Raw genomic sequence first — 20,126 nt, forward strand, 5'->3', positions numbered from 1 at the left:
GTAAACGACACGTCAAAATGTTACAACGTCCTTTACACCCATGATTTGATAGGGTCGTAAATGACGGTCTTAGATGATTTTTATACAAAGTCGGGGCGTAATTGTAACCGAAATGGTACAAAAAATGTTGTTCTAAGTTTACAATTAAAAACTGGAAAAATGTATCAAAACGTACTTAATATGGCATAGAATAGCTCTACATCAGTTTAATGCAGTGTATTATTTATCTAAGCTATCTTAGCAACAAAAAAGAACAAGACTAATATTTTATATCCAGTTTTGTAATAAAGAAACAATATTTGCTTAAAAACTATCTACTTATAATACTTTGGCGGAGAATGACCTATCGGTAAACCCTAAAAAGACCGACACAATTCTCTTTACACATAAACGGAAACTGGGTACCTACATACGAAATGCCGACACTATTTGGCACACGACTGACACTTTCAAAAGAGGTGAAATATCTAGGCATAATCCTCGACGACAAACTCAACTGGAGCAAACACCTAGAACAAAAACTAAGCAAAGCAACAGTAGCTTTCTGGCAATGCCGAAGGATGGTGGGCAAGAAATGGGGTCTTGCTCCCCACATCATACTGTGGCTATACAAAATGGTAATAATGCCGATGATCAGCTATGGAGCTATTGTATGGTGGCCCCGCACCCAGCAAACCACAGCAATAGACAAGCTGAATAAAACACAACGACTAGCATGTGTAGCAACAATGGGATGTATGAGAACTACTCCGACCGCAGCGCTAGAAATAATGCTAGGACTCCTACCCCTACACATATATATACAAAAGGAAGCTGCAGCCACAGCCCTCCGACTGAAAGACCTAACCCTATGGACAAAACTCAACTCAACGCACAAAAGAATATATGGCGACATGATCTCAAAACTGCCGATGCTAGAAGCGCCAGTGGACAAACTACCCAAAACCACGATCTTCTGCAAAAATTATACAACATTGCTAACAGAAGATCCAAAGGAAGGACTACACCAAACAAACCTAAGAATTTTCACATTTTCACAGACGGATCAAAAACAAAGGAGGGAACAGGGTGTGGAGTCTTCTCAGAGGACTTAAACATACACATATCCAAGCCCTTAGGTGAACACAGCACGGTATTCCAAGCTGAATGTGTGGGAATAATAGAAGCTTGCAATGCCATAAAGAGACGACAGGTAAAACATGAAAACATACTGATACTATCAGACAGCAAATCAGTGCTTCAGGCACTAGACAGCCCAAAACTTACTTCGAAACTAATACTAGAATGTCACCAAAGACTCACGGAAGTGTGCGAAGAGGACAACAAAGTAACAATACAATGGATAAAGGGGCACAGTGGATCAAGAGGGAATGATGCAGCGGATGAACTGGCCCGAGAAGGATCAGCCACACCGGCATATGGACCCGAACCCATCATACCCCTACCAGTGTCATACAGGAAAAACCAACTTAGTCAAAACTACAAACAGTTACACAACAAATACTGGGTTGAATTAGACACATGTAGACAAACCAAAGAAATTCTTGCTGAACCTAATACAAAGCTCACAAAAATCTTACTCAGAACTCCCAGAAAGCAACTGCGAAAACTAGTAGGATTAATGACAGGACACAACACACTGAACAAACACCTCAATAACATAGGTATAACCGATAGCCCCATGTGCAGAGCGTGCATGGAAGCAGAAGAAACCACCAAACACTTTCTTCTAGAGTGTAAACAGGTAGAAGTATATAGGAACAAGTATCTAGGTACGCCGAACACATTGAAAGAGGTATTTAGCAACCTGAAAACACTGCTAGGATTCGTAGAGGAGCTGGGGTGGCTAGAGTAGTGCTACCTCGCTAATTTCACGCAAAATAGGCACGACGGATGTCGACTTGCGGAAAATGCCCAATAAAACTAACTAACTAACTAAATACTTTGGCAACAAATTCAAAGTTATTTTTTTAGTATTCGCCGCTGTCTGAATAGTCAGTAGGTTACGCATTCAGTCTTTAATTCTAGCAGGGAAACGCTTTCGTAGTATTATTATACTGCGGCGAGATGTAGGTAATTAAAAAAAAACATTATGGTAATCAGGGTACGTACCCAAATGCACAAACGCTCACGATAATATCTATTTCGTAGCTATATATCTTTATCGCTCTTGCGTATTGCACCAGACTGCATTTTTGTCGGCGTCTGTCGTCGACGATTGCCATTCAGCTACGCCGGCAGTAAACTTTAACAGTAGACTATACTAACATTTAGTGCGACAATAACAGGTGCGTTTCGCTAGCGAATGAGCGTTAGCGTTTGGTGACTTGGCTATGTACCCAGGTACTTAAAGCATTGACTATAATATTTCTAGGATTGAACTCATAATTAAGATTATTCTTATTTAACAGGTTTAAGACTAAATAACAATTTTCTGTTTTAAAATTATCAAAAATATGAATCAACATAGTAGGTAGTCTTGACTACAGTTTGTATACGCGTCCTAACTTGCGTTTATAAATAAGTACTTAATTCTTAGTTATTCTTAAAACTTCTTTCTACTTTAGACTTAAAATTACTGTCGTATTAATATAGTCTACTATTCACAGTTGCTGATTAAAGTTTACGTGATTACAATTAGTGTTTTACTTAAACTACGAAAGCGTTTCCCTGCTAGAATTAAATACTGAATGCGTAACTTATTGAGACAGCCGAGCGGCGAGTACTAAAATAATATCTTTCCAAAATATTAGATAGTTTTTAAGCAAATGTTGTTTCTTTATTGCAAAACTGGATATAAAATAGTCTTGTTCTTTGTCTCTGCTAAATATTTAGATAAATATACACTGTAACACTAATGTGGCTATTCTATGCCATATTAACTACGTTTTGATACATTTTTCAAGTTTCTCAATTGTAAACTAAGCTAAAAACAGTTGCCATTTGTACCATTCCGGTTACATTTACGCCCCGAATTTGTATAAAAATCATCTAAGACCGTCATTTACGACCCTATCAACTCTAATTGTTCAAAAAAATCGTGGGTGTAAAGGACGTCCATAGCATTTTGACGTGTCCTTTACAACCATCTAACTTCTAAACCGTTTAGTTTATCACTACGGTTGCTACACTAGGTGAAGGATACTAAAAATCTACATATTTTTCTATATACGTCACAAATATAGGTCAAAAAACAAAAAAGATATAAACATTTTTCTAAAAAAAAAGTTGTTTTTTGCTTCTCCTGAAAACCTGCATTTTGTCCTTTACGCCAATTGAACCCAAAGGTATCGAATTATATGAAATTGTATATTGTCATAATATACCATTGTCATAATATAGGGGGATGATTGTTACTCACGTCCGCAGGAATTGCCACCAACACCCTGCACGTGTCCCCCGGGTGGCGCTAAACGAGTAACAAACCTTGGCTGCAGTACCCGTTGTTGTAAAATAACCTCACACCACGATATTTTGAGTCGCTTTTACAAATGCTCTCTGGATGCAAATTGATACGATACGGAAATATGAATCTACACAATAGCCTCCCCTCTGAAATAAATATTGGGCCATCCTTACGAATCTGCCAGCTAAACGTCGAGGGAATTAGCTTGGCCAAGTGCGAATACCTGCACAAAATGCTGACGAAACACAATGTGGATGTCTTATTGCTACAAGAGACGCACACAAAAGACATGCAAGATCTCGAGTCCAGAGGAAAGATCCTAGGATACAACATTATTTCTGCACACAATCACGCAAAATATGGGATTGTAACCTATGCTAGGGAGAGCCTAACGGACATCTCCATCCTGCCAACTAAAGTAAACCCTAGCAATTTCTACTTAATAGCAATCAAAGTCCAGGACACCTCGATTGTAAACATCTATAAGCCCCCTGCCCAAGAGTGGGGAGACGGACTGCCGGTGTTCCCGCACCCCTGCATCTTCGCGGGCGATTTCAATAGCCACCACATTGCATGGCGCTACGATTCCAATGACCTAAATGGGATCCACCTGCAGCAATGGGCAGAACAAAATAGTTTTCACCTGGTTTTCGACGCAAAGGAGAAGGGGTCCTTCAGATCTGCTCGATGGAAAAGAGACTATAACCCAGATCTCACATTCGTATCATGCGAATCATCAGGTGTTCCTTTTCCCATAACACGAAATATTCTTTGCAATTTCCCCAATAGCCAACACCGTCCAGTTCTGATGAAGACAGGAAACCAAATCCCCTTAATGAAATCAATGCCTCTCCCTAGGTGGAATTTGCAGAAGGCGGACTGGGTTGCCTTTGCAAACGACATGGACTCCGCTATAAGATGGATTCCTCCAATTTCCGAAAATTATTCGAGGTTTGTCGGGCTGACGACTGCAACGGCAAAGAAGTATATTCCGCGGGGTTACAGAAAAACCTATGTCCCTGGTTGGAGTGAAGAAAGCGAACAGCTTTACCGACAATACAAATCGACCGGGGACCAGGAAATAGGACGGAACCTACTGGAGTCACTGGACACGGAGCGGAAAAACAAGTGGTTGACCACTGTGGAAAAGATGGACTTCAAAACGTCAAGCAGGAAGGCATGGAACGTTCTTAACAAATTAACGGGCAAATCGGGCTCAAGAAATGTATGCGTGTCTCAAAAACTAACTGATTCCATAGCCAACCGAGTCGTCGAAACGTCACGTGTAAAAGGTGATCGGCCCCATACTAAATCCGTTAAGAAACTTAGCCAAAACTGCAAGAAAGAGCTCTCGGCTGACGAATTCATCTCAAGACCTTTCACAGAAGAGGAAACAACCTACGCCATCAAACAACTTAAGCTAGGCAAAGCAGCGGGAGAGGATGGCATCTACAATGAATTCATAAAGAACTTGGGGCCAAACTGTAGAAAATGGCTTACAAATTTCTATGCGGACATACTGGCTAAAAATAAGCTGCCCCCCACTTTCAATTTCGCCAAAATAGTTGCCATCCTCAAACCAAACAAGCCAGCAGATGACCCGAAAAGCTATAGACCTATAGCCCTGCTTAGCTCACTGTATACATACATACATACATACATACATACAATCACGCCTGTTTCCCAGAGGGGTAGGCAGAGATCACGGATTTCCATTTACTACGATCCTGACAAACCACTTTCGCTTCACACACTTTCATAACATTTCTCATACACGCTCGTCGGTTTCGAGTACTTCTGACCTGGCCTCTTTGCAATATTTCCCCGATTTGATCAAGAAAAGTTCGCCTAGGTCTTCCTCTACCAACTGACCCTTCCACTCCTTTTTCATATACTTTCTTCGTTAATCTCCTCTCATCCATCCTCTCTACATGCCCAAACCACCTTAACATACCCATCTCAATCTTTGTCACCACATCTACATCCACTCCACACTTCTCTCTTATCACGCTATTTCTGATCCTATCACTCAACTTTACACCAGCCATGCTTCTTAACGCTCTCATTTCTACGGCATCACTGTATAAATTATTAGAAAAGCTACTTGCTAACAGAATTACACCCTTTATTGAAAAAGTTGTCCCAATAGAGCAGGCCGGATTCAGAGAGGGTCGTAACTGTACAGATCAGGTACTGTCCCTTACGACACATATTGAGACAGGATTTCAAAAACAGCTTAAAACAGTAGCTGTCTTCGTGGATTTATCTGCAGCCACAGTACGACACAGTATGGCGACATGGTCTGTACTACAAATTAATGAAAGCAGTCCCCTGCCGCAATATTACTAGCCTCATAAACAATATGCTATGTAATAGGGAATTTGTCGTCCATCTGGGGGATTATCAGAGTCGTCCCAGGAAGCTAAACAACGGCCTACCACAAGGCTCCACACTGGCGCCACTACTTTTCAATCTTTACACACACGATCTCCCAGAGACAACGTCCAGGAAATTTGTTTATGCTGACGACATTGCATTAACTCACCAGCACTCCACCTTTAAAACGGCGGAAACTCAACTCACCACAGATCTGCAATTACTTAACTCGTACTTTAAAAAGTGGAGACTAGTGCCAAACGCCAGCAAAACAGAGATTTCCACATTCCATCTAAATAATATACAGGCCTCATACACCCCCACAGTGAGCTTTGATGGCAAAACCCTTTCGCACAATCCACAGCCAAAATACCTCGGCGTGACCTTAGACCGTTCTCTCACATACTCCTCCCACCTCTCTAAGTTGAGCAAGAAGTTAGGAACCCGCAATAACATCCTGCACAAGCTGACTGGAACTACATGGGGAGCCAGCGCTGACGTTCTTCGTACGACAGGACTCAGTCTAGTGTATTCCGCTGGCGAATACTGTGCTCCGGTATGGCTCAACAGCGCACATGTGGAGAAGATCGATGAACCATGCGATGTATAACCGGCACTATACAGTCAACACCGATACAATGGCTGCCAGCTCTGAGCCATATTGCTCCACCTAATCTCAGGAGACAACAAGCCCTGCTAAAAGAAGCACGCAAAATTGCCTCAAATCCAAAACTGCCCATCTCCTCCGAATTCTTCTCTCCACCTAAGCTACGCTTGAAATCCCGACAACCGCCGTATAAAACGGCACAGGAACTGAAAAAGGGTAGCTTTAACACTAACGAAAAATGGAAAGAGGATTGGACTGCTAACTTGCCGAAGGCATCTCTTGCGAACTACGATCCCACTAACAAACCGCAGGGTTTCTCAGCTCCAAGACGGGAATGGTGCCAACTAAACAGACTTCGCACTGAAAGCGGCCGATCAGGAGAATTTATGTTTAAGTGTGGGTGGCGAGACTCACCGAAGTGCGACTGCGGAGCACCCGTGCAGTCCATTTACCACATTATCCATGAATGCCCGAAAAGAAAATACCCAGGAGATCCTCTGGACTTACATAAACTAAGTAAATACGCAGCCGACTGGGTGAAGAACTTAGATATTAACCTGTAAAGCGACGAATAAATTCTGATTGATGCCATACGACTAAATAAATATACCATGTTTCAACAATACAGCCATATTGATGTATTTAGCTTAGTAAGATATATTTTTTCCTCGTGTAAGGTCCGATTAAGAATTTCACCATCTCTTTTCCTCTCATGAGTGTACCTAGTATAGAAGTCGTCAGTAGGATACCTATGGGTTTAATTGTGGTGTCTGCGGTAGGCGGGCAATCTGTCAATGTGAAACCATAAATGTAGTTTATAACCCCTTATTGTTAAAATGACATTGAAACTCTTTGAAACTCTTTTAAACTTTACTCTTTTCTTTCTCTTTCTTTTTTTCTCTTTTATCTTTTTTCTTTTTATTAAATCTTTGTAATTTTATAAACTGTAATATATGTATAAGGCACATCCCGCTATAATTGGTTAATGTATCTCTAATATCTCTATTATTCTGTCGTATGGCTTTATTCTCATTAACATTTAAATTACTATACATGCATTATAAAGTAAATTACAATTTAAGATCCAATTTAAGTAATAATCCAATGCGTTCAATGGCTCGGTCTTAGTGGGCTCATCGACAAAAAGTTTAGGACATTCAGTCCTTATACTGCAAATTAACATCAAAGGAATGTCACAGTCTAAATGCGACTGTATCTCTATACTATAAATAAACTTATTTTATCAAAGTAGAACGGCTTTAAAAAATGTTCTATCCAGAATCGAAACATATTCAAGCTTTATTTTACTTGTGACCTCACAAGTCAACTTCAATTAGTAAGTGTGCTAATCTGGTAAATAATCACACCACTTATAAATTCTAGCCTTAGTTAGTTACTATAGTTTCATTTATCCGTTTAATTAAGGCAGCACAGAATATCCACTTGTCAAAACAAAGTGATTATCATTAGCAGTGACGGAGTTTGTAATTAGTAGATTGCCATCTCAGCAACAAGAGATGCTTTGGCACTAGTTATACAACAAGGTAACTATTGTGAAAACGTACGCTGAGAAATAAATAGGGGGAACCAGAGCGTTGAGTGAGTTGAATAATCTTTCAAAATGTTATTGGTATAATTTAGGTAATGACTGTAGGCGTGATCGGAAGTGTTCTAAATATAATATGAGTCGGATATGTCACTTTTTAACCGTCGCCTCAAATCTCTCAAGAAGGACGGTTCTCAAGTTGTCTGTATGTTTTTTTTTTATGTTTGTTCCTCGATATCTCCGTCGTTACTGGACCGATTTTGAAAATTTTTTTTTTGATTGAATGTATATGCATAAAGATTGGTCCTATTTTTCTCAGAACCCAGTTCTGATGATGGGATCCTGGAGAAATCGAGGGAACTCCTCGAATCTGAAAGGCATACATATGGTGATTTTTGTGTTTTTAAAGGAACAGCATGCATTTAGGTACGAAACAGTGACATTTGGTGCAGTGGAACTCCTGATGATGGCCAGAACGGAACCAAATCTGAACGGCACGCTTATAGTGACTTTGGTATTTTTATAAGAACAGCATGCACTTACGTCCAGAACAGTGACATTTGGTGCAGTGGAACTGCTGATGATGGTCAGAACCGAACTCCTCAAATCGAACGGCACGCTTATAGTGATTTTGGTATTTTTATAAGAACAGCATGCACTTTCGTCCAGAACAGTGACATTTGGTGCAGTGGAACTGCTGATGATAGTCAGAACCGAACTCCTCAAATCTGAACGGCACGCTTATAGTGACTTTGGTTTTTTCTAAGAACAGCATGCACTTTCGTCCAGAACAGTGACATTTGGTACAGTGGAACTGCTGATGATGGTCAGAACCAAACTCCTCAAATCTGAACGGCACACTTATAGTGACTTTGGTATTCTTATAAGAACAGCATGCACTTACTTCCAGAACAGTGATATTTGGTGCAGCTGGAACTGCTGATGATGGTTAGAACCGAACTCCTCAAATCTGAACGGCACACTCATAGTGACTTTGGTATTTTTGTACGAAAAGCATGCATTTAAGTTCAGGACAGTGACATTTATTTAGTTATGTTTGTTAAGCATATTGAGTTTTCAAGTCAAAGTTTGTCAAGCTTCGATTTCTTATAATCGGAGGAAACTCCTCAAACCTTAACGTTATAAGTACGTATATTAATTTGTGTTGCCATCTAATAATTAAAGCATTAAAAGCAGTTTTAAAAAATACTTACACATTTCTACATAATCCAACATTCGCAAGTAGCTTTCACCAGAACCCGAAAGGCGACGGTTTTTTTTTTCTTATAAATTATTAAAGTTATGTTTCTTCAAACTTAACGGCACTTTTGATAACTGTATATTTAGGGTTGCAAATAGAAAATAAGAATAAATATTTTTTTTTCTAAATTATAAAAAAAAACATGAATAAAACCGAGCACCATTGTTTTTTTTTCTAAATATGGTTTTTTTTTTCTGATCAACAAATAATTCAACAATAACGGTTTTTCGTGAGTTGTAACGTGTTTCAATATCAATAACGTACATTTTAATTCGATTAACATTCAGTATACAAGAGCATTTTCCGAATTTGGTAACCCCCAACTAGCGTAAGTTGTTAACAAAAATTACAACAACACCACCGCCTCGCTGCGGCGTTCAGCGTGGAGAGGCGGTGGTGTTGTAACTACGTATGGTTACACAGGTTATATTTTGGAGGTTTATTTTCATCTACGTCAATCTGCCCAAAATGTTTGTTTCGCCACAGTAATAAAATAACGGTCACAATAAGTTTCGGTAATTATTAGTTACTTAAAAAAACATATAGAACAAAAAGCGCACTAAATACCAAAGAGCATTCTCTACCAGTCAACTTTAATACAAAGCACGTCTTCCTCCAATAATAATTTGTTATTCTTCACAAATACTTTGTCATAAACAATTCATGTTACTCGTAATTCATAATCAAGTTGCATGTTTAAAGCAGTTCCTCATCTATTTTGAATTTTAATAAACACGTGTTTACCGCGAAAACAAGAATAATTAAATTTTATTCTTGGCATGTAATTAACAATGTTTTTTTGGCGGCCGCCGGCACCCATTTTGCGACCAGTGTCACTTTGTACACGTTTTACCTCATTGTATTCACTCTTCATTCATGAATAGAATTTCCCGTTGCATAAAAAGACAACACACGCTTGAGTTTTCTGTGAATTACCCAATTACATTATGGCCGCTTGTTAGTGCTTTATTCTTTACGTGTATATTTTTGCTATATGCTTTCTGCTTTAGTTTTGTAATTTGACTGTAATTTCACTATTAAGATAGATAGCATTCTTATAATTATACTCATAGAATGTTTAATAGCATCATTTAATATGTGAAATAATTTTGAACATTTAGAAGGGAATTTAAGTAATTGAACCGATTTTTGAAGATTGTTACCAAACCAAAATAATGCTGGGTCATGCTACTTACTTCAGTAATTTTCATAATGATATATCTCTGTGTTATTCAATTGAGGCATAAGTACAAATTCATGACTGCATTAATTAACCTTTATGTGAAGTTAAAATTGACAAGCAAATGTAAAAAATATCTATCTTATATATTAATATTATGCCAAACCGAAACCCAAACCAAAGCAATCAAAATCGCGCACTTTTCCGGCTTCAGCAGGATAAGCCGGCCCTGTTTTTGGATCAGAAAGCATCTATTATATTAAAATGAAACAGCCACTAGGCATTTAAAAATAATATTCTTAGTTTTTTTTTTCTTTTGGAAATTATGGAGAGCCAGGAGAAAGGCAGGCCCAGCAGTGGGGCTAGAACGTTACATACGAAACGCAAGTAACGTAATTTATTCACTGAAATTCCAGAATAAACCAATTACTACACCTGTCGCAGAGACATTACTAGTTCCGTAGGATTCTTCTCAAAACTGAATAATCGACGAAGATAAATCGAGATGTCGAGTCCAAAACATTGGGTCGCAGTCCATAAATCATCATCTACACGGCGCGCCGCCCTCTCTGCGGACGTACGCTCGCTTGCAAAATTAAATTCAATTTAGTCCTCTTGATTAGTTTGGCGGGTATAATGCCCCTTTATGAGACGCTCGCTTCCTTTATTAGTATTCCAATTTTAGATTTGATACACGTTGGCTTATAAATTTGGTCGAATATGTGCTGCTATTTTAATAAAGCATTAGGGGCTTCAATCTCGTAGGGGAAACTAAGGAGGGTTGAAACATATTTTACTTTAAACTAGTTTCGGGTACAGATGTAGTGCGAAAAGATTTGCTTTCGTATTGTTACGGAAACGTGTCATGCTATTTCAGTCAGTGTCAGTACAAGATGAACTGACATTGACTGAACTAGCATCAGAAATACGAACATTTCCAAAGGAAACCCTTTTCGCACTACAACTTTATAGCTATGTTTTATAATTATTGTAGTAGTAGTAGTAGTAGTAGTTAAACACTTTATTGTACCAGAAAATAATACAACACACAAGATAAAAAGCTTATCACTAGTACAAAAGCGAACTTATCCCTTTAAGGGATTTCTTCCAGTTAACCTTTATGTCGAAGCTACGCCTGTGTCATCCTAATGCAGCAATTAAGAACAATTTTTTTTATTAATTAAGAACCATAAAAGTATAATAATTAAAAAACATATTAACTATCAAAAAAATCAAAAATCAAAATAATTTATTCAGCAAATAGGCCACAGGGGCACTTTTACACGTCACATGTACATAGGTATTTAAAAAAATATTTAAAATTGAGTTGAAATTACAATTGATACTATTATATACTAATTCTAAGTTCTAACTAAAGTTAACTCTATACAATTAATTAGAGATGTAGAAGGTCTCTAAATGTCGAATTACAACCAAGAACTACACTAAATTTTAATATAAAAAGTACAAATACAAAAAAAAAAAAAAAGTCTAAAATTACTTTAGAGGTGCAAATGACTCTAAATGTCACAACTAAAAATAAAATGTATATCTACTTAATCTAATTCTCCTTAGAGATGTATATGGTCTCCATGAGTCAAAATCATATATTTAAAATATTCACTAAAAGAAAGGAAACAAACGACAACCGAACAAAGTGTCCTAATTTAATAAAAATTAGAATTAAAGTTACTAAGTTATAACAGCCCCAGTAAGCTTAAACAGACCGGTCTTCACAGACGGCACCCGTTCACGAGTATGACGCGTATAGTGGCCAAGGTATGGATATATTTATTTACTTACTTACTTCAGTGGCTCAGCGACCGAAAAAGGATCTTGGCCTCCGACACAAGAGATCGCCCCTCTGCCCTATCCTGCGCCACTTCACGCCAGTTGGTATAAGGTATAAAAAAATAAACCTGTACATAATATATTATAACGCTTTTGCACATATAGAGAGTAAATGAAAGGAATAAAGATACATTCAACTTATCATTTCTTTTTCGATAAAGCCTTCACTAAACAAACAGGTAATAATGTAACTAATGTGCGACGAAACAATCCTGTTTCGTTCGTTTCTTATTACTTTCTACGAGACCTGTCATCCAACACATCAAAGAATAAACTTCCTAAACCAATAATGGAACCGGAATCCTTTACTGACCTCAGCCAAATGCTCAGATTATTACGTGAGGGCAAGTCGAGTTGGCGATAATGTGCAATATACTCAGGCAATATTCGTAGCTACATTGACTTATAGGATTAGGGGCGACATCTGTCACCTGATTGCGTTATTGCTTAGCCAAGCCTTATGGATAGTCTACAGGATCTGAGCAGTAGGGACGGACATTAGAGTATTATCTATGTACAGAATCATAGGAAATTAACTAATCTTTTCTATAGCGCTTATCAGTTTAATGAATACTCGTAAAATTACTAACTTATATTAAACGTAGTATTATTTGTTGTGTAAAACACGTAAGTAAATGTATTAATTGTCTCAATAATAATTCATTTAAGAAAATAAAATACTGATAAAAATGAACCCACTAGTCGAGCACAAAATATTCTCTTTCAGTATTATGCGACCGCTGTGCCAAGGTTTTGGGTCACGACTCGACGCTACGGGCATACCTCATACTAGGGGAGAATCGGTTATGTCGTACCATTTTTATTCAAACATGAAAATTTATTATTTATATGAAGTCACTGATAATAACGAGCAATCTGGAATTAATACCTACTCTAAGAACAAATTAAATTATTTTCATAGAAAATATTTTAATTTGTATTTTAAGTAGTGTCACTATTTTTTTTATATTTTTTTGTATATATTATGACATTTATTTCATGTTTAATCTGGAATTAAATTGCTCAAAATATTAATTTTAACCTGTTATTTGTCGAACTTTTGGGGTTTAATTTATATTAAGGTATCCCTTTCTTACTAATAAGTAACATCATTAGGTATGTAAGTCAACATGACCATACCTACAGACAAACGATTTATAGTTAATTCAGGTTTGTGATGCAAGTTCCAGGCGTAGTGCCTATGGATAGAATGCCCTTTATTGGCACACCTCACAAATACAGCGGATACAGCGGAGGAAAAACATTGATTACAAATTGAGACAGACAACGGGCAGATCGCTGAAGAGCGATCTCTTCCAGACAACCTTTGGGTAGCCCATAGCAATATAATGTATTTTTTAATTATTCGTGTTTAAGCATAAAAATGAAGTTTCGCATTTCTTAAAATAATACTTGCAATTATTTGATTTATATGAGTATTATGAGTAGAGAGCGTATTTCAGGTAGCGATTTAAATATTAATATGGATATGACTCGCATAATTTATTATTTTTTCAACGTACAAAAAAAATGTATCGGAACATAAAAGTAAAACCCTGGATGCTTTTGTGAATATTGAGAGAAAATTATGATGATAATAAATAAAAATACGTTTGTTAATTTTTTAAGTAGTTTATTTATTAAAGTTCTTTAATATTTCTTTTGCGCATTGCTCAGTGAAAACTTCATTACTACTCAAAGAATATAAAAATGAAAAAATTTCGCTTCCTGTATACAAACTCCTTTATTTAGAATGAAATACTTTTCTTTAAATGTCTTTTGCTGCAAAAATAAGATTAATTTGATCTCAAGCGGTGTGCGATGTAATAACAATATTATTGTAAGACCTTATTATAAACCATATACACAGGTAATTTTTTTTAAATGCACTAATCACTTCCATATGAATATTTAAATCGCTACCTGAAATCGCTCTCTAATTGTGAGTAATCTAGACTTGCTTATTTATCTCTACGGTAGAATATAGCCCACACTCCCCTATCTGTTTTAATAACTTGTTTAGACACATGTTGCACGCTTGCTTTTGCGAACCAACGACAAGAAATGTATTCTTGTGATAAATGTTGTAGGTAAATTTAGGAGAAGAAGGGAGGAAGCAGAGCTGAATAAAATGGACCCACTATATGTACCTATGTATTATCTCATACCTACAATACAATAGAACTCAAAGAAATGTTTTTGACATGCAAAATAATTCATCTCGCAACAAATTATTGTACCAAACAAAAAATGTCGCCTTGTAATCATTGAGGGTCTGCTTTTGCAACCCTAAAAATATTTCGAAAAATATTGAGGCTGTAGTTAAAGATTTGAATTTTGCAATTGTTTGTAGGTACATAGCTAAGCTAACCCGTCTAAGCATCACTCGAATCAAAACGTCAAAAACAATTTTCCGCTTTAATTATTTTTAAAAGTAAATGACTCACTCTCTTAAAAGGTATTTAAAAATACAACAGAGTAATTAATTTCGCCTCTGCAAAAACAGGACAATAATTAATGATTTATTCAACTTTGCTGGCCTAGTAAGAATCAAAATTTTTGTAATAGTTTGGTACAATAAGATTTTATTCCGTAGCGTTATTATCGCCATTTTATTGCCACGGAGCCTAATATCCGCTTGGCAACTATATTATTGTCTGATCAAATTATGGCTACCAGGTGGAATAATTTTATTGTACATGACTACAACAAATAAATGAAATGAAATGAAATACTGAGCATTTATGATGCATGCAAAATAGAAGATTCCACTTATTCACTGTCCGAATGAGATGGAAATCAAGTCCTAAATGAACAAGATTTGTCACTAATAAGCGTAATTGTAAATTATAAGCATAGTTTCGTACCAGTATAAGTTACATTTATTTTAAATTTTTGACGAGTTTAACTCCAGATTTACCAGATTCACCATTATCATTCTTCCGTCAAATACCAATGCTTCGAGAAAAGGATGGTACGGCCGTGCCTCTTTTTGCTCGACTTGGCGGGGGCACTGCCGTGCCCCCAGATAAGTAGTGTGGTAAAAAGTGTGGTTTCTTTTGAAATCTCGGAACTCACTAAAGTTTGAAAGTTTATTTCCCTCAAAAACATAATCCTAGAAATGTCATAACGGTTAAAGAAATTTTATACCTACTTACAATTGCTTTCCCTGCTCTCATTATGTAAACAACTCTGTAAGTATAACTAATACTATCCCCCCATCGCAGCCCCTGTGGCCATGAAGTTGACCCACTAGGGCACCACGGTCTTTCCTGCCAGCGAAGCGCTGGCCGCTTCTCGAGGCATGCCGCCCTCAACGACGTGATCCGCCGGTCTCTTGCGTCAGTCAATGTGCCGGCCCTTTTAGAGGCATATCAAGGACGGAAGGTGGACGGAAGAGACCGGATGGAATGTCGTTGATTCCGTGGAGTATGGGACGGGTGCTGGTTTGGGACGCAACGTGCGTTGACACACTGGCCCCGTCTCATCTCCACCGAACCTCCGTGAGGGCAGCGTCAGCAGCAGAGGCGGCCGAGAAACTGAAGGTAGGAAAGTACAGCGGTCTCGGCGCCGAATATATTTTTATCCCATTCGGCGTCGAGACCCTTGGACCGGTGGGCCCTGGCGCTCTAAGTCTCTTCAAGGACCTGTCGAAGAGACTAAGAGACGCCACCGGAGACCGAAGATCTGGCAGCTTCCTCGCTCAGCGTATTAGCTTGATAATCCAGCGAGGAAATGCTGCCAGCGTCTTCGGTACTATATGCCACAGGGGCCGTTTTTAGATTTATTTTAGTTTAATTTTAGATTTATTTAGTTAAATTTTTATTTTAAGTTTAATTTTAGAATAATTTTAGATTTATTTAGTTTAATTTACCTGTAATATTATTTTAAAATTGTGTTATTTAGCAGAATTACATATTCTGCAATATGTTTCACATTGAATATTTTGTGAATATGTCTACCTATAAATTTTCAGTAAATGACTAATACTATTATTTATAGCCAACATAAACCTTTAATTATTTGAGGGGTTTATTGAAGTGGTTCAAGTAATCATACGCGTCAAACTACTCACAAACGCTGCGGAATCCAACGGCTTTCCGGTTAAACTTCAAACACGCCAACTTTTCGGTCTAACTTGTCACTTTGCCGCCTTCACAACTGCTTAATAAAGAACAAAATTAATTAGCAAATTGTTGGAAACCATTCGGTTACCACGCTGGCGGTGCGTAAGGGTAGGAAAGGGCTTTGATGCCAGTTAATTAGTTCAAGGAGTAGGTTTTTGTGTGAGGTACAGTGGCGTGCAAATTATCTTTAAATATTTGAGGTGCCAGGGGGCTGATTCGAACATTTTTTTATTTGTTAATCATAATGCAAATTAAGAGTTTTGAATTAATAACGGTTACGATTAGTTTCATCACACTCATAATTCGTAACATTATTGTTTTTTAACCGACTTCAAAAAAGGAGGAGGTTCTCAATTCGACTGAATGTTTTTTTTTTATGTACCTATGTTACTCGATATCCCCGAGAATTGTGGACCGATTTTCAAAATTTTTTTTTGATCGTACGGGTTTATACCCGTAACATTTGAAGAGTTCCCTCGATTTCTCCAGGATCCCATCATCAGACCCCGACTTGGTGCCAATGGGACCATCTCGGGGATAACCCCGAGAAATCGAGAAACCGAGGGAACTCTTCAAATGTTATAGGCACATGTAATGTTTTTAGTGTATTTTTCAAAGGTACACCAGTATTTACGCCTGATGGTAATAATTTTATGTGGCTGAGCTGATGATGGAAGGTCAACTCCTCAATGGTTAGGAGTTAAAGGATAATTCTTTCACTAGTGTGCATATATTCGGACTGATACATATAATATCAATAGGAACCACTAAAAATCAACAAATAAATAAACTTTTTAACAAAAAATAAAACCGCCTTCAAAAATAAGCGCGTTACAAAACACGGAGAAACTAAAAAGCAAAAAATAATAAACCTTTGAATTCAGATTTCTTATCGTATTGCAATAATCTAAACATCCAAATTATAAACAAATCAATTATTTTTGGAGTCGGTACCAGCCTGTGTATGGTTGGGTGGGGCAAACAGGCAATAGCAAGGTGACGAACAGGTCTGGTACCGACTACAAAAATAATTGATTTGTTTATAATTTGGATGTTTAGATTATTGCAATACGATAAGAAATCTGAATTCAAAGGTTTATTATTTTTTGCTTTTTAATTTCTCCGTGTTTTGTAACGCGCTTATTTTTTTAGTAAAGCAGCTTTCTACAATAAATAAGATTAAATAATAATCATAAAAATCTTCGATTTTTGGCACTTAAATTACTCAAAATAATATTGCAAACACAGTGTTCAAACCAAATGTAAGAATAATTAAACAATCTCATTTTTGAGACAGAACTTAAAAAAAAACATAACTTAGTATTAACCTACTACTTAGTTATGATAAATAAGAGAGTATCGTCTTATATTATGTATATGAAAAAATACGGCACTTTTTACCCAAAAAAAAAGAGATACGAGTAGGTATAAATAACAGATTAAAATTATATTCAAAAGTTCGAAATTACCTCCACCGGTTTGGATGTGATGAGAAGTTCAGGCGTGAGCTAAATGTTTTTGTTATTTTGTTTTGATGTTCCATTGTTTGTTGTTGTTTATGATTAAAGCGCCAGTTTACGTGTTTAACATTGAATTCTTTGACATTGAAATTGTCAGATTAATTAAACAACAATGAGGTATTTCGAATTCCAGCTTTCATATTTGGAAAGTTCTTTCAAATTCTATGAATGTTTTGCTTATGTAGGTACTTATATTGCTAACCTTCATTTCCGAAAGTGCAACATATTGTTTTAATATATTTCATTTTATTTCCAACGGCTACGACCACTTTCCTAAAACAATTGAAAATACAACGATACATGATTTATCTTTGTCCTAAATCGCTTCATACTTTGGAAGTGACTCGTGATACGTAGCTCTCATAGAAACTATTATTTAATTCAAGAGACATAAAAACTATTTACCTAATAACGTATAAATCCCAGGGCAGACTTTAGGTCCGGGATATGCGGTAGTAAGAGTATATTTGTATACCAACCTACTTGGGTCCGATTCTATAGCCCTGTCTACTGATTTAATGTGACTATCGTCAAAATATTAATTACATTACGGTTTGCCTGACATTCCTATCAGCCGCCGGCATATCGCCAGCAAATCACTTTCGAATTCTACTGAGAATTGGAGAACGTTACCAAAATATCTTATTACATTACCAAAGGCTGGCAAAACGAGGAAAGGGTTCATACCGGTTATTACTGCGAATGAAACATGAATATCGCAAATACAATATCTAGGTGCGATAACTAGATAGCGGAACTACGGAGCATTAATCAAGCAGGTCCAGTCGAGGCCAATAAGGTTCTGTATAACTCAGATAATGTAATTTGCTCCGGGAAGGGTTGGATGTATTATGCTGGGTGTTAATATTGGAACTTACGGTCAGGTTTGATCATGAGTTCATTTTGTTAGATGTTTTATTTATAGTAAGGTAAACGTCCCAATGAATGACACTATTAGGAGGGATTTAAGACATTTTCTCTGAAAACTACTTATATGTCACCCGTACAGACTACTGATGTATGCAGATTTATGAACCAATCCTTCCTTTATGTCAGTGGAACATTACAATGTACAATAGTAATAACATTTCTTTATAATTTCAGTTTCCCTTGAGACCTGAAATTGTACCAATGGATAACACGCGAAAACTCGTATGTCCCAATATATGACTACGAAAAAAAAAACAGGCTGTCCTAATGTATGACAGTGTGATACGGGAATTCCGTAATTATTAGCTACTGTAGCAACAGCCATCCCTCTCGATACTTCGTCTAACGCCTTTAATACGTCATCTGAACTATATTTTTAGATTTTAGAGGCATTTTTACTTTTATTTATCTATATCTGTAACCAGTGTATGACACTATACTTTAGATCTAATGAATGACATGTAAATACGTACCTGTCATTCACTCTATATCCATAGTAAAACAGTGTATGACACCCATGTCAGACACTACTCACGTGATCGATAGCACATTTATTTTTACAGGGTATATTATACGTATGTTTTACTTCCTTAATTTATTGTCAAAATAGAAACTTGTGAAATGACATTTTGTGCCAATGAATGACGCGGGTGTCATACACTAGTAAAATCTAAAAATTTGTTCCAGTGAATGACAATGTCTTTAAAATACTAAAGTAAGGAAAATAAGCTACTATCAATTTACTAAATCAATTGTTTAAGGTATCATCTAACAGTTTATAATAATGTTTTACCAGTAACATCAAAATCCTGGTTTTTATTTCCACTTTTAAAATGCAGTTTCTTAACAGATTTAGTAAAAATTACGACGCACAACCAGCTAGATGCACCTCCTTGCAAAAACTACCCCACAGAATAAAAATTACTAAACTTATCATTCACAAATTCAGAACATAATTCATTGATAACGCTGACGATCGATTAAGTCCTGTATCTTGTTTATACCGTTAACCGTTTTCTTATTTTTTTAAATAAACTGTGAAATAATCATACATTGGGTCAGTGTCATTCATTGGGACATTTATCTTAATGTTGGTGTTTATTCATATTTTAGCGAAGTTATTTCATCCTTGAACACTGGTTGAAATTAGGTACATCGTGTAAAACATATAAAGCACGGAGTCATATGGAACTTATTTAGTTACGGGACATAGGACACAAACACGCACGCACGCACTAAGTTATAACTCTTCCTTTAAATTTATTTATTTATCGTATGGCATATACCGTTTCTCTGCTTTTAAATGTTTAAAAAGTCAGACT

At 36.8% G+C, this 20,126-nt stretch overlaps 1 protein-coding gene across 1 annotated transcript; it reads left to right on the forward strand.

Annotated features, from left to right (window-relative positions):
* The first annotated feature begins 715 nt into the window (after positions 1-715).
* On the forward strand, positions 716-1,855 carry LOC125228730. The gene has a single exon (XM_048133390.1). The coding sequence runs from the start codon at positions 716-718 to the stop codon at positions 1,853-1,855; it is 1,140 nt and encodes a 379-aa protein (XP_047989347.1).
* The last annotated feature ends 18,271 nt before the right edge of the window (positions 1,856-20,126 follow it).

Source organism: Leguminivora glycinivorella, chromosome 8 (genome assembly GCF_023078275.1).
Source record: "Leguminivora glycinivorella isolate SPB_JAAS2020 chromosome 8, LegGlyc_1.1, whole genome shotgun sequence".
Taxonomy (NCBI): Eukaryota; Metazoa; Arthropoda; class Insecta; order Lepidoptera; family Tortricidae; genus Leguminivora; species Leguminivora glycinivorella.